Consider the following 16,200-nt stretch of genomic DNA (forward strand, 5'->3'; position numbering starts at 1 on the left):
CAAGTTGCTACGGCCAAGTCGGCAGGAACCGAAGTGAAGAGCGACTTGACATCGAAGGACACCAATACGTCGTCTTTTCAACGTATGTCTTTTCAACGTCATCTTTTCAACCTATGACCTTCGCGTTGCCCACATGCCGTCCAACAAGCTGAGGAATCAGCTCGTGAACGTGAAAGATCGCTTGGACAGCAAGAGATACCCCGGTGTTGTCTGCAAGATACCATGCGGAGACTGTAGCTGCAGTTACATCGGCGAAACTGTGGGGGAAAGTGTGCTTGCAAGATCCGCCACATGCGAGCCGCCAGCGGAGTAAGGGAAGGGTGGGGGGAGGTAGCGAGTGCGGCATTTCGGCGATGCTATCTGTAGGTGTAAAAGAAACGGGAGCCTGGGATGCCAAAGCTCGGGCATGTCGGTGCGCCGTCTCATTACAAGCATGGAATTTTGAGGGCAGCTACGGAAATGACGCCAGCTATGTAATTTCATACGGCAGCTTGGGGGTCGGATAAAAGATGCGAGGGGTGGGTAATTGACTAAACGCAAGGGGAATGGCCACTTCCTCCGCAGTTACTGAAGAGGTGGTGGCGACTGTAGCAGAGACCTTAGGGCATGGTGGAGAAGCGCCTACTACAGCGAGTGCGAAGGCAGAGCGCTTGGGGTAGGTTGCTGCGCCTATGTAGTGTGTGTGCTCAGGGGGAGGGTAGTGGGAGAGGTGTGCTTGGGTGCGGGCCAGACTGCGTGTGGTAATTGGTTGGATGCATATTTCCCGGAATCTGCTTAATGCGAAGACATGCACGTAGAAGCTGGGGTATGAACTGGAGGGTCTAGTAGCAATGGGGGTTGGCATGGATTCGCTCATGCTGAAGGATCTGCTGACCAGCCGGGCCTGGGATAGGTGCGAGCGGGGCCAGGTGATGGGCTTCAATTAGTTCATCTATGCCATGTATTCCAAGAGCAAGGAGTCGTTCGGTGGGTGCGTGGGGTGGCACAGTCGTAGCACAGAGTGATCGGCTCTTCTATGTAAGGCATCGAGGTAAGAGATACCAAAAAAACGGCTCGCCAGGAAGCACCGCACCAGTCGCAGACGTTCCAATTTCGTTAGTCTATTACTGTGAGACACGATACGTTTGTTGAGACCAATAGTATGGGTATGCATGTATTTTACTGCATTAGAAAATACAGTCATTACAGCCGTGTAAATTGCACTTAGCAAACAACTCTTTATGGCGCTAGGCGGCACAATTTAATGAAGGTCGCGGGTTCGATTCCCGGCCACAGCAGCCGCTTTTCTGATGGAGGCGAAAAGCAAAAACGCCCGTGTGTACGGGATTTTGGCGCACGTTAAAGATCCCCAGGTGGTCAAAATTAATCCGGAGCCCTTCACTACGGCGGGCCTCATCGCCTGCATTGCGTCAGTGCGTTAAACCCTACAATCAATCAAACAGTTTAATGAAAAACTGGTGCACAAAACTACCTACATGCCAATCTGTGCTGGATACGGCCCCTCAAGTCCGATTGCTTCTAAACACCTCACACCAAAAGTATAACTTCTGCATTTTAGACTCAGTAAAGGCACAGTCCCACCGGCGCCACATCACAAAGCAATGAGCCGGCCATTGCTTTGCGATGGCAGATCCCATCACCCTTGGACCAAAATTCCTCGTCACACGACGACATTGCAAAACCACATAGCCAATCATGGCAGCGGACCCTGCTGACGTAGCCGGAAATGAAACGCTTGTTTACCTCCCGCATTCGAAATGGCAGGCAAACCGCCGCCACCCGCTGGGCCGCCAAGTAACGTCCCATGCACTTCGGTTCTTTGGTCAGTGGCTTCAGCGTACAGATGTATGAATGAATGAACAGCGTGGATTTATCAGTGTAGAGAAAAGTGTTTGAATTGCGAAAGGATGTAATCTTCGTACATAGCTAGACTGATAGCGGGATGGTAGGCTGACTTGCAGCCTTTTTGTACCCATCGGGGAACAGTAAACACCGTGGAGTTTGATGGTGCCAGTAGTTCAGTCTGTGAAAAGAAGGAAACTTTGTGGACCGGGATACAAATTGTGGGACGTGAATGCAAACGTATGTATTTCTTCCGGCAATATGTTGAAAATCTGCTCGAGTTCGTTATTTTTTACTCATCCCGTAGTCCGCAATGCTTTCGGCACTATTCCAGGCTAGCAGCATGTGTTCTACAGTGATTTCTACTTGTTTTTGTTGTGTTTGTGTAACATAATTTCCTTTAACTACCAATGGTTGAAGGACCGAGGAAGTCAGACAAGTTGGGTAACAGCTCTGCTTCTGATAAACACAGTCGCATCATTGCGCGTCGCAAGTGCGAACACCGCCTGATTGCGCGACACGCGATGTGCCAGAGTAGCAAGCGGGAATGTGCCTTAAGACTCAGTAACATACACACGCGACAAGAAGTCATTGAACGCACCGTTTTATTGATCGCAACTTACAAAAAATACACAATGCCGCTATTGAAGAGGCCGCACAAAGTGACTATGTATGAGTTTGCAGTGTCGGCCTGCGCACAGGGACGCTCACAAAATTTGCTGTTATGCAACAGGAAAAGCAAAAGGCAGCAATGACAAAACCAACCATTCTCGGGAAGTAGACTGCATGCACCGCACAATGTTTCCATGCCACACACCACTGTTACAGCAGTACACACACAGGAGGACAAACACTGCAGTCCGCAAGAGAATGCCAGCTTATCACAAGGCCCGTCTGCAAGAGTGACTTCTCACAACATCGTACAGAAACTTGTTCGATTTTTTTTCTTCACACGGGTTATCGGAGACGCGACACAATCGCACGGCGTACGCAACTTCACACTACACTGACTCAAATAATGTCACAAGTCTTGGGGGAGAAAAAAAATAAACCGGGCTACAACAGCCGTATTCAAACACCACGTCAACATCCTGCCGAAAAAAAATCACTCGAGCCTCCCAAAAATCTTAGCTACATTGTTGAGGCTCTTCCAAGAAATGTAGTTACCGTGCTGCTGCAGAAATTCCAGATACATCAACGCTAAACACGAGTTTGGTGCTTTACATCGACTTGACGTGTTCGCTGCAAAAAGTCCAGACAACTCGTGACTGAGGCTACAGTATACACTGAGGATTAGTAAAAGCTTCAACCTCACTCAAGCTGCCAGAACTTGAATGGGGGGAAAAGTGCGACAAACTCACGGAAGCGAATATATGCAAAAGTACCGCACTGTTTGGTCCAGTTTGCATACGGTGGTCAGCACATAAGGCAACGGGGCAGATCGATCGCACTGTGTATGGCACAAACTTCGACAAGGGGGCCCTAGTGTGCCCCGCAAACCACCCTGAAGCTAAACCTCAGTCTAGAAGTGTCGGAAAACTTGCTGCGTGCTTTTTACCCCCACAAAGACCAGTTTCAGCAGGCAGATCAAGCACGCACCCAGCTTCAAAAGCCCTGCACTAAGTACTTGTCCCTTGAGCCAAACGTCTACGAAAAACTACTCAAACTTGTGAGCAACGCGTAAGTGAGTAGCTCTCCACAAGTTGGGAAAGAGCCAAGAAGCCTGGCAAGCTGCAAATACATACTGCGACACCTCCGCCCATTCTTTGGTTGGGTATTTTTGTCAAGTGCTGAAGCTGGACAAAAAAATTTATACAGGGAGAGTGCAAAATGCCCTGCACGTTACATACTTATACGACAGCTGCTTAAATTATGTTAAAAATAAGGCAGTGAAGCTTGCTGGAGACAATTCCTTGGGCCCAGACTGTGCACGAACACCTGAAAGCTTCATTACAGGCACACCTTGTAAACACAGGAGGTAAAAAGAGCTACTTCCGTCAGACACGGGCTATTCAATGAAGTGCATTGTGCTTATGCGAGGTAGTAACGAAAATATCAAACTCCGGGCTCAATGCATTGAATAGGCACCTTGTTTAAGAGGCCTGCCACGGTGGACGACAACGATGATTAATTTGGACCACACAAGGTTTTTACTTTGCCAACGGGCACCAAACATGCGAAGCGATGTACAAAAACACCCCTGTACACGAGTGTGCCGTACCAAAACCCATGTGGTCTAAGTTAATCAAGAGGCCCTACAGAAATGAAAAGGCCCTATGCACTCTAAGAAGAGCTCTAACACGGAAATACACTCAACGTGAACACACAAACAAAAAACGAGAGGAAAAAAATCTGGGCTGGAAGGAAAGGAATGCCCGGAGGGGCTCAGCCAGAGGCTGTCTGTTCAGTGTTCTGCTGGGGAGCGTCCTCCGAAGACTGGGTCTTGTTCTGACGCACCTCCTCAGCGTGCTTCTCCTGGCAAAGGGGAGAAGAAACAGGACAAGACAAGTTTCGTCTGATGATCTCCCCGCAAGCGACATGTTGCGGTACCAGGCAGTGTTGTATGGAACGGCGTTCCTGGAACTAGTTCCCTTTGGGAGGAACGGAAGAACGCCACCGTTCTGTCAAGGGCCAGTGGAACTTAAAGGGACCCAGAAAAGCCTTTCGCAAAAGTTACAAAACACGTGTACTGTCGCATAGCACCAATATAGCGATGCAATGCCGTTGGAATTATTGGTCTACGTTCAGTATTGGCTGCGCCAGAAGCAATTAAATGCACCTCTCCCCCCTTGCCGATCGATTCCTCCTCCCTCTCTGCTGCTTTCAAAGCAGCTGGAAACAGTGGGAATAGCCGTGTGACATCGCGGCGCCCGACTTCCATTCTACGCTAGCTACATTCTTGCGCCTAGGCACGCGTCAATCGCTGCAGACCCACCTTTGCCTCGGGATCGCGCAGGAAGAAGGAAGAGCAGCTGGAAGCCAATGGCAGTGACGTTGCCGGCGGCCAACGATCGGCCGAACGTCAGCAGCAATCGGCTCGCAATAGCCTTTCATCAGCTGAGAAAGGCTATCTTTGAAAATTGTTTACAAATTATCTGTACAACGTATGGGGCGTGACTAAAAAATCCCCCATTATGGGTTCTACCACCTGAATGCATTTGATTGCCACCTTCACAAAGCTTTTCTGGGTCCCTTTAACAGTAATTCATTGTAAATGTTCCATCGCTGGATTCGCCTGTTTTTGATGAGTACAAAAGTACAACTGGAGAGGTAGTAACTATCTTTGCATGTTTAAAACACACGTCCAAGAATTTTAGCTGAACAATGATCTCTGTTGATTAAAAATGATGCCATTTGAAATGAAATGAAATCAATGGATTGAAATGTTGTTAAGTGTTAATTTGTGCACCACTAGAAAGATAAAAAAAGCACACAGGCACACACTCCCACCCAGTCCACTGCTGTACGCGGCACGCTACAAAAGTTGCCCCTAGCGGCCGGGTGCTGAACGAGAGTACCGTGTTTATTTGAATATTAGGTGAGGTTCTTTGTCCAAAATCCGTGGTGTCAAAGTCATATCCTTATATTTCAAGCTCAGTATGTATATACCGTATAATGCGGAATATAGGTCGAGATTTTTTACAGAAAAATTTGCCGAAAAGTCACCCCCCGACCTATATTCCAGTCACTGGCAGTTGTCATCTGGCGACCGGGCAGCCCATCGAGCCCATCCGAACCCCAAAGGCACCATCGCCACCACCATCAATCGGACGCGACGCCATCTTTGTTTTGTAGCTTCTCTCGCTGTCGGCGAATGTGTGCGTGCTATTTTCTTCTTGCTCAAAATGAGTTTAGGCACTTGATGCCAGTTCAAAGCAGCATTTAAAAGAAAAGTTGGGGGTTTTCCAAGGCCAATGACGTGTCCGCCTTGCGCCAGTTCGGTGTCACAAAAAAAAAAAGTGTTGCTAGCGGCGTTAGCTGAAGGGGCAGCTCTCGGTATGCAACGCTCGGAAGGCCTCGTTTCATGGGCGCTGCTCTGTGCACCTGTGCTGCCATACGAAGGGGCAAATTTTGTCCGCTAGCGTCGTGCGGTGTCTCTGCGGTGTCTCTTGCTTAAGAAGTGCTGCATAAGCAATTCCCTGGACTGCACCGAGGACGACCTGCTTTGTGGGCGACAGCGAGCCAGAAGCAGTTGTCCGACGATACTTCAGACAGTTTTAAATGAGTAATCTGAGACAAAACAAGTTATAGTCTCAATAAAACAATGGTTGGTACCTAATTATTTTTTTTTTGCATTTTTCGGCTACACGGTAAGGGGGTCGACCTATATTCTGCATTATACGGTATATATGGCGATTTTTTTGACTATCCAAACTGCACCCTTGCCTTGTAATCGTGAGCACCTTGCGATTGAATAAATACGGTAGGCACAAGCGGCTGGCTGGGCAGGTCCGAAGTGTGGTTGGTCGTGCCGTGCAAGCAGCACTGGGCAACGCGCAAAGAGGAGGCGGGGCCGAGTTGTAGTCATACCTTCTCCTGCAGCTTGGTTTGCAGTTCGCGGTAGATGGCGGCACGGTTCTCCTGGGCCGTCTCCAGCTTCTTCTGGATCTTCTCCCGCTTCTCGTCCACCAGGTCCTCCAGCTGCTTGCGCACGTCCACTATGTGCTTGTCCTGCACACGGCAATGAGCAGCAGTGAGCAGCAACAAGGGCAGGCACTGCAGCGTGGACACAAGTGCTAGCCTCGAGAAGTGGACCCAGCCCAGACACCCAACCCCAGGCTAACAAGTATTCAAAACCGACCCTGGCCAAAGCCAGGTTCGCATCAAGCTCAACGGCTCAGTGGATTGGAATCGGACTTTGTTTTCGCCAGATGCCTTGGGCATGTGAGCATTTTTATAGGTGAATTTTTCTTAGCTGTATAACACAATAACCTCTCCCCGGCTGCAGTGCAGTGTTTACCCAATCCCCACTACTACTACTACTACGGTAAAACCATGTCACAAGAGATACTCGAATAAAGACAGTTTGGTTGGTTGTCCAATGTTCACCACGGTAGCAACATCACATACAAGAGACCTTGGTTACAAGAGACATGTTTCCCAGGTGCCCCAAGATTCTTCTAAGGAGGTCTTACCGTGCTGTGTTTCGTGATTGGGCGAACACTGCACTAGAGATGGCACCATCTCTACTGCACCCGCCATGGTGGTTCAGTGGCTAAGCCATTCTGCTGAGCCTAAAGACATGGGTCTGATGCCCAGCCACAGTGGCTGTATGTTGAAATCATGTATGTTGAGATTCCAGCACACTTTAAGGGGGGACGCGGCTTTCAACTTCGAAAAAATGACCAAAACATCCTTTAAAAGCCACATATTCCGCTTCTTTGTTTCCTAATCTGTGCATCTGCGACATTTTTGCATAAAAGAATACTTTTGCCAGGCGCGATGACAAAATATCAGCGCAAAATGGCGAAAAAATGGCAATTTTCGGAGCGCTGTATCTCCGCAACAGTGCCACTGGGCTCGGCCATTTTGATGTTAGATCGGCTGAGCGATAAACTTTCCGGTTCCACTCACCTCTTTCATCTTCGTTCATTTACAAGCGCACAAACGAAAGAAAAGAAACGGCGCACAAACAAAGCCAGAAATCGATGCTGAAGCACTATTGGCCTTCCGATTGGGGAGCACTACAACGACCCTCCTGATCGGGTGCTGCTGCAGAAACACAAGACGGTGGCCACCTGAACTGCGCAGTGCGCGTGTCCGAGTTCATTTTCACTGCTTCGTTCGGCAGAGTTTCTATTCAGTCTGTGGTATTCAACACGGACGTTATCGCGATGGGAATGTCCGAGATCACGAGCCAGATTACGGGAAGTTGTGAGGCTCGAAAGGCAGAGGTCATTGAATGCTCAGTGGTGCACGTGACTACCGTTGCAAGACCCCGCAGGGTGTCACGCGTGTGCGCGCTTGTGATAGCTGTTTGTGAACTGAATTTTTAGTTGGATTTGCGATGTTTACACACTTAGCTATTGCTATGTTTGACAGTGGGCTTGCCAGCCTTGGGAAAGAAAAGAAACGCGCGACGCGTCAAACGCTGCGGCGCGCACCGCATAGCCAGTAGTTGCAATTAATGCCCGCTAAGTTAGATTCAGTCTTAAAAGCGACCTGATCAGCCATATCAGGGATAATCAAAGTATGATATGTTGCAGTAAACGTGCACCGCGATGCGCCTATATCGCCTTCCTTGGGCAACGTTTCTCGTGCACTTCTAATAATCATGCAAACAGGTTTGAGTCAGGAATATAGGAATAAAAATATGTTCTCTGCTTTAAAAAGGGTACCTTACTGTCGCAGCGTTTAACAGTGAACTTTTTAGGGAAATTATGAATACCGATGCATACATCTATGGCTTAGGGCATACTGGCTGTGCTGCGAGAAATATTGGATGCTTTGAATGTCAAAAGTACTAAAAAAATGTGCGTGCATTGAAGTTCGAGTTATGCAGAATATTATACCAAGCTTCAACGCAGTTCATTTGCATCCTTGTGGTATGCAAACTTTTGGCAATGAACACCTGCACGTATAGGTACTAAGATTGCTGCTCCAGGCAAGATTACCGTAAAAACCCGCGTATAATACGAGGTTTTTTTCCAAATTTTACTATGTAAAATTTGTGCCTCGTATTATATGTGGATGCCAAAGTTTTCAGCCGAAAATTTGCACTTTCGGTTTCGGTTTCAGCGGAGGGTGGGCCATCTTGCGGTGGCGTTAGCTGGCTGCTGCTTCTCTCAGCAGTTCGGCGTCACCGAAGGCAGCATTCGCGGGTGGAGAAAGCAACTGGTGCTTGACTGGATAAAGTCTGTGTGGTGTCGGCGGCCTGGAGCACTGTTGGGGGTACCCGTCAGTGCTCGTGTTGGACGCCTTTCGTTGCCACCTGGCCGATTCCGTGAAAAAGTTGTGGCGCGAACCCCGCATCGAACTCATTGTCATTCCAGGAGGAATGACATCCCAGCTGCAACCGCTAGACGTTTGCATCAACAAGCCTTTCAAAGACTGCATCAAGTCCTGCTACCAAGAGTGGAGGAGGTCAGGAGACCCGTAAGTGACAGCTACCGGATGGCTGACGCGGGCTTCTCCAGCGGTGCTTTGTGGCTGAATCGCGGAAGCGTGGGTCAGCATCCCAGTGGAGCTCGTCAGTAGCTCTTAAGAAATGCGGCATCTCGAACGCCCTTGATGGCACTGAGGACCACTTTCTGTGGGAAGACATTTCCAACAAGGCGACTTCAGAAGACAGCGGCAGCGAACGTGACGATGACTGAAAGATCGTCGGGAGACAGTGCCAGCGAAAACTGACAATGACTGAAGGGTATCTGCAGTGCAAATAAATGTTTTCTGTTCTCTTTACCTCGTATTACAGTGGAATCTCGGTGATACGAATTCGGTTGATACGAATTTCGTTGTGATACGAATTTTCAAAATTCCCCGGCCAAAATGCATTGTACGCAATGTAAAAAAATTCGGATGATCCGTTCGCATTTATCACCCGGTGCGGGTGATACGAACACGCGAGCCGCGAGCAGATGACTGCGGCGTGGACGGGAGGCGGGAGTGTTTGTGCGGCCGTGTGGCCTTGGTCGCACGCAGGCACAAAATCATTAAGCGTGAACTGCATGGAGCGTTTTCTGCTCACGAAAACGCGCCGCGCAAGCCACAGGCGCGCTGACGCCACCGCGAATACCACCCGCATGCGGCGCGCGGCGCGGTAAGCCGCGGCAACATGGCGGCGTCAACGGCCGCGAAGTAGGGCGGGTGGCTCGACCGACCGCTTCTGACCGCTCTTTAAAGAACAAAAGAAGTTGCTTATGAATTAAGGGAGCTGATGAGTCTGAAAACGACACTGTAAAGCATCGTCCGCGCGGCTAGGGAAAGCGCCTATCAAATATCCGCCACCGTGGTAAGCCTAAACATCACCGGCGGAGCCAGCGGGCTGTCCGGAGCGCTTTCAAACTGCCGCCATGAAGAGCGTGCCTCCCCGTTGGCGCAAGTCGGCAGGCTCCTCCCACTGCCGCGCGCGTCGCGCGTCATTTTACGAGCGATGTAAAATCCGACATGGGGGCGAAATCGTCAGCGCGGGCGTCAAAAGAACGCGCGCGCAAACGCCGACGCGCCCGAATGGCATGCGGTTCAGGCTTGAGTTCGTGTGCGCGCGTCGCGTCGGCGATGAGCGCGCGTTCTTTTGACGCCCGCGCTGACAATTCAGCCCGGCACCCAGGCGCCAGCCTCTGCCTCGGTTACCGCTAACTGCATTGGGAGGAGCCTCACGACTTGCGCCAATAGGGAGACGCGCGCCTCAGGCTGGGCCACCTCCGCGGTGGAGATTTGGCGTAGATGACATTTTATAGTGCTTCTCCCATACTGTCAGCTCCTTTCCCGCATGAGCAATTTAATTTACACATTGAGCTCCGTTTTAACAAAAGGTTAGAAGCGGTTGCTGAAGCTACCTGCACCTCTTCGCGGCAAGAGCCGACGCCATATTGCCGCCGCCTGTCGCATGCGCAGCACATTTCCATTTTTTCTCGTTTTCTGATGATACGAATTTTCGGGTGATACGAATATTTTTGCCGCCCCTTGAGATTCGTATGACCGAGATTCCACTGTATATGCGGATGAAAACTTTTTTTCTGATTTTGCTGTCCCCGAATTACACCTCGTATTATACGCGGGTCCGTATTATACGCGGGTTTTTACGGTACAAAACCTAAAAGAAGCTGACAGTCACTTTTCACATTTAACTAAAAAAAAGAGGGCTTCACTTGTTGCCATGGTGACAACACTGCAAAGGGAAGTTGTCCAGTGCGATACAGCCAATCAGCTAACTTTGCATTGAAAGCCATCTCCCCAAATTTGGTCTGCTAAGTGGGCTATGTACTCTTTACAGAGGAGCTGAAAATGATGTTTTGGGGAAAGAGAAAGGCTGTAAAAGTCTCTCCAATTTCAGGGAGAGAGGTTCACGCTTTACACGAAAGGCTACTTTGAAAGCAGTTTTCTCAAAAACAGTTTTTTTTTTGCCACTTGCATCGCTTGTTCCGGCGATTATTTCGTGACTGCTAGGTCTATTTTGATTCAGTATTTCGCATTACATTTCTTGATGAACAGACGTGACACTTTTGGTTTTCAAGATATTCTTTTTGTAAATTTTTTCTTCGCGTAGTCCTTCACAGTTCACATGCCCCGTTGTACATTCACCTCTGAAAAACTGAAAACAAAACAAAAAATTGTGTTGTAAATATAAAAATCTTAAATGTCATGACCTTGTCCATTCATTTGGGAATGCAAAGCACTTCGAACAAGTTTTCTACCACGTTTATAAGCCGCTGAAGCTCGGTACAAGGTGAACAGAAAGACAATTTTAGAAATAAAAATGTTTTCACAGTATTCCTCTGAAATTTTTATGGTGTTATCACAGAGGCATTTTCAGTTACTGTGCTGATTTTAATCAATATCATCAAAGAAATAAAAAAGTTGTTTTTGAAGGCCACGCCCCCCGTTAAACACCAGCGCCCTCGCATCAAATCAATTTCTACAACCGCACTCCTCTTCTTTTTGTGGAACGTGCCAAATGCTTGGGTCCACACGAAGATGTGTACATACAGGTGAACTCTTTTCAACTGAAACGTTACGGTGAGAATCCATAGCGAAAAGTACTGTTACCGAGAACGAAACAGGCCCGAACCTTTGACACAGAAAAACTTCCAAGCAGTACAAAGCTGCCACAGAAACTAGCTTTTCAAACACGACGGCCAGACAAGCCAAAGTCGCAAGACGCCACAGGGCCTGTCCAAGTGAGCTCAGTAAGCAAAGCGCAAGTTAGGACATGTGACCAGGCGTATTGTCAAGGCTCTGGAAGCAGCTCCAGGGTGTGCTTTTACCGCTGTACCGGCAAATCTTCGCCCGCAAACCCAGCCCCATGCACTGTGCTGCGACGTGTTCGCACAAGAGCAAGCGGTGCACCCACGTGATTCCTGAGGCGCTCCTGGAGAGCGGTGATCTGTGCCTCCCGGGCCTCATTGGCGTTCTCGATCTTCTTCTGGATGCTGGCCAGCATCTCCTGCGTCTGGGTGTCCAGCGAGCGACGCACCTCCTCCACACGGCTCACCTGCAAGCAGAGGAAGGACCACCTTGACCCCTGAGCACTCGCAGCTACCACCTTCCCACGTGCACTGCTTTTTTCTCCCCTAGTTGTACACTTGACTGCTAGGCTTGCCAGTGTGGCTGATGACCAATCTGTGCTAACGCTTTCAATAGAAAAAAAAAAAATCCAGCAAAACATCGAATTGTTCGACCACAAAATACTGGCTGGCTTTTCTCTTCCCAGAATCCGTAAATGAAGGAGAAATTATTGCTGCACACAGTTTAAAACCGTACGAAGTTGCAAATACAAAATTACAATACGTAGAAAACCACTTTTCCATAGCAAACGTTTACATTTCACTAGAACACAACATTATCTCACTTCGCATTGCCTCAACATTTTTTATTAGCAGCATGTAGATCAAGTACCAGCATGCTAGTTCATTTCTTCACTAACAATGGTCTTCCTCCATTTCTTGGTGTCACGCAGACACATTAACAGGTTATACCGTCCCTCACAGCTTCCTCTAGCTTTTAGGGAAGCACATAACGAAATATGAAAAACAGATGCCATACCCTTTAGTCTGCAGAACTTAATACACGGTTGAAAGAGAAAAGTTTTCCGCAGTACTCTTTTTCCCGCACCAAGCGGTGGAATCTGCCAAGAGAGGAAAAAGCAGAAGAGGGGACGCACGTGCTCGCGCTGCTTCTCCTGGATGGACTTGATATGGGCCTCGCGGTTCTCCTTGAAGGCCTCGATCTTCTTCTCGTAGCTCTGGCGGGTGGCCTCCTGGAACTCCTCGGCCAATCCTTCCCGCTTCTGGTTCACCTCGGCCAGCCGGCTCAGCTTCTCGTTCAGCTGGTTCAGCTTCTGCGCCTCCAGTGACTGCGTCACACAGAGGGCCAATCAATGATGTGTGGCAGTTGCCTACAGACTACCGTAACTCTCCCAACAGTGACATTATTGTTACAAGTTTAAAACAATCTGTCTCCTCATGGCCCACTTTAAAACTTTAGTGTTTAATCTTAAAACAGATTGTATGAGAGGAGGTAGCAAAGGACCAATATCAGTACGTTCAGTGCCCCCCCTACACATCCAGACGAAGGGATAACTGCAAAAGAATTGGTGAGTATTCATGGTGCACCTCCATATTCCAAGCGTCTTTTTCTAAATACTGTTAAAGATAGGAATGCCTCGACCGCCACTCTTCTTTCCGCCCCCAGTGAAATGTTTTCATTTGCGCTCTGGCACCACTTGCATACAAGTGCAACACGACTTGTAGCTACAGTAAAGTCTCGTTATTTCACATCTCAAGGGAGTGAAAAAAATGTTTGAATTATCTAAATGTCAACTTTACTGAATGAATAACAAACACATTTTCAATTCTTGTATTCCATACCTCTACTTTGAGAAGCCTGTGGTGCTTGTTTTTTCCGGCAGCTGAGTGGACCACACCGCCAGACCGGAAACTAGCTGGCACCATCTCTCGACGACCTACCACAACTCATGGCACAACTGTTTCTAGAGGAGGCGTTTCCTTGATTACACCAGCGTCCCCTATTGCCAGCTAGACGAAAGACAATATGCCAGCGAACAGACGGCATTTTCCCACCTCGCTGCATGGAAATTAAAATGAACCCTGGAATACCTCAAGTTGCCACTCAACCAAAAACCAAAATAAATTTTTTCAGTTTCATTTCTGCAACGAAATATTAGAGTTTTAGTAGTCCGTTCGTTACGTTGTTACCGGGTTTACCGGGACCGGTCTGCGCCTACGCGCGCAGAAGGGCGAGGAGGCACGGACATGGCGAAGGCAGGCCAGCGGAACTAATCCCCCTACCGTGACGAATGCCCAAGTGCCCTGACGGGTCCCGGTCAACACGTTCGCTACGTACGCGACAAAACGGACGGACTGCTAAAACTCTCCATTAAATAACGGCACGTTCTTGTTCTAGTTCTGGCCGAAAATATTTGTGATTTTTTAAGTTCAAGTTCTAGTTTTGTTCCAGCACCCTGGTTGTGGCCATTTTGAATTTTGGTGCCATTCCGGGAGAGCCTGCAGGGGGGCGCGCTTGCTCAGAATTTTATGGTAGGTAATGCACAGTGCAAGAATTAAAGGGACCCTGTAACACTCTTTGAGCAGTGCAAGTAAACCTGCGCGACATTTAGATTACACTGCCAGGAATACCTGAGCCAAATATTACACGTGCACTTGAAGCGGTGAGTGCGCAAATCGCTGTGAAAGACGCGGAAAAACCGACCGCACTCTCTTCAGTTCTCATTATGCACCCCTAGCATGGCCTATATGACATCATTCGGGCCATGGCTGTCCGATCGGCTGTAACTGGTCAACTTCGCGGCTAATTTCTCCCATTTCCTGTGACGATCCTCTGCCGTCGGCGCTGTGTGCGAACCACATCTATGCCTGATCCTGTAGGCACAGTTTTGCCGTTTCTTTTGTGTTTTGAGTGTGCGCAGATTTTGAGTGACGAGCTCAATACTTCCCTTTCAACCAGACCACTTGACAACAAACGTTTATTGCTTCAAAGACGCCCTACTAGCCCGAGCGCGCGCTTGCGAGCAGGCAGCCATGCCTGCTTTTTTTGAGGCACCTAACCGGAAATAGACCCCTCCACGTTTCGGAGAAAAGGGGAAAACTCCCCGGCCTGTCATATATCGAAGGCCGCCAGAGAAGACGTCACGAGCTGCCCCCCTCTCCCGGGAGAGCGCGCAGCTTTTGTCGCGTTGTCCGCGGTCGAGTTGAGAGGGAACAATTATGCATGATTTTTCATCGCGCATAGTTTCGGTGATAGTGAACGGAATTTTATAATTCTTGTGGGAGGAGATTGCTGGAATGATAGACTTTACATTAAAATACATTTGGAGTAGTCGACGGTAAGCGTTGCAGGGTCCCTTTAAGGGTAAGAGGGATGCCATCGTTTAGATGTGGCCAATGTAGCCCCCCGACGGGGCAGGCGGCATTTCCCATTGAGGTGGGTTCGGAATGTCGGGCGTCCTCTTCTTACCTGGCGCCTCTCCTCGGCCTCCTTGAGCTTCTTCTGGATGTCCTCGGCAGAGATGCTCTTGGGGGGGCTGCTGCTGATGGGCTTGCGCACGGGGGACTCAGTGCAGGGGTCGGCCAGCACCAGCTCGTACTTGAGCCCACCCTTGCTCTGCTCCGTGCACCTCACCTCCGTCGCTGCACGGTACCGTGGGCAGGGAACAAAGCGCTCTTTCACAGCCACTCCGCTCAAGCAGCCCTCACAAAACTTTCCACCACTCACAGTAAGCCTCTCCATCGCAACACCGTTTGCACCTTTGCAAACGCCACACCAACTACCGTAACGGTGTCCCACCGATTTGAAATGTGCTTTTATGCCATCTCAAGCACACAAATTCTGATCTTCGCCCATTTTGTGCTTAATGCCAACTTTCGAGCACAGGTTGCACAAGTTAGAAATGCTAGCAATCCATTAAATTTTCTGGCAGGGTAATCGGACAATGCGTACAACTCCCACTTGTGTTCCTATAACTATTTTGCCACACCATGCTAAGAATTGCGAAAAGAAAAGTTAACGAGGAAGGCGATTCACTTCAACACCTTGTGTGCATGATATACAAAGTGCTTGGCAACTACGGAGTAGAACTGCCTTGGTTGGCTGGAGCAAGAATATTCTGTATGGAGCAACAGCAAAACAACAACACGGTTAAAAAAAAAAGGGCCGATAATGCATTTCTCTTTGATGTGTTGCCCATTATCTCGTGTTATCACTGAAGTATACAAAGACGGAAGTGCAGGAACTCTGTTAATCTCATATCCTCAAAAATTCAAACGTCTACCCTCTACCTATTTTGTGGCACAAACCATTCAAAGTATTCTTTTAAAGCTAACAGGAGTTGCCAACAGTACTTTTATTGTGTATGACAGTGCTAAAAGTGCCCTCACACCATGTACGCTGTCCAGCAAGCTAGTGCTACCAAGATTGTGGATAGACAGTAAAAATGTTTGGACTCCAGAAATACAGCTCACAGTCCAGGTCACCTATGTTTAAAAGATAAGACTAAGCCCATCACCACTGCTGCCAAAAGTAACACGAGCTTCAGCGAGTTGTAATGGCCAGAACTGCCAGTTCCACGAGCGGTTACGCATGGTTCTGTCCTCGCATTCCTTCCTGTTCCAACATTTGACTGCAGCTACCACTTTCAAAGGTTTCCCACCTGCCATTCAC

At 48.8% G+C, this 16,200-nt stretch overlaps 1 protein-coding gene across 5 annotated transcripts in view; it reads right to left on the reverse strand.

Annotated features, from left to right (window-relative positions):
• Positions 1 to 2,430: 2,430 nt before the first annotated feature.
• The window catches only part of LOC144159500 (uncharacterized), a 33,016-nt gene continuing 19,246 nt past the window's right edge, over positions 2,431 to 16,200 (reverse strand). For all 5 annotated transcript variants that reach the window (XM_077691028.1, XM_077691029.1, XM_077691025.1 and 2 more), the window contains 5 exons: positions 14,998 to 15,170; positions 12,665 to 12,856; positions 11,855 to 11,995; positions 6,373 to 6,513; positions 2,431 to 4,317 (listed from right to left, as the gene is read on the reverse strand). In XM_077691028.1, coding sequence (XP_077547154.1) covers positions 4,228 to 4,317; positions 6,373 to 6,513; positions 11,855 to 11,995; positions 12,665 to 12,856; positions 14,998 to 15,170 — 737 coding nt within the window. In that variant the 3' untranslated portion in view covers positions 2,431 to 4,227. The remainder of the gene's footprint in view (positions 4,318 to 6,372; positions 6,514 to 11,854; positions 11,996 to 12,664; positions 12,857 to 14,997; positions 15,171 to 16,200) is intronic.

Source organism: Haemaphysalis longicornis, unplaced genomic scaffold, assembly GCF_048455015.1.
Source record: "Haemaphysalis longicornis isolate Haplotype H1 unplaced genomic scaffold, Haemaphysalis longicornis Haplotype H1 scaffold_10, whole genome shotgun sequence".
NCBI lineage: Eukaryota > Metazoa > Arthropoda > Arachnida > Ixodida > Ixodidae > Haemaphysalis > Haemaphysalis longicornis.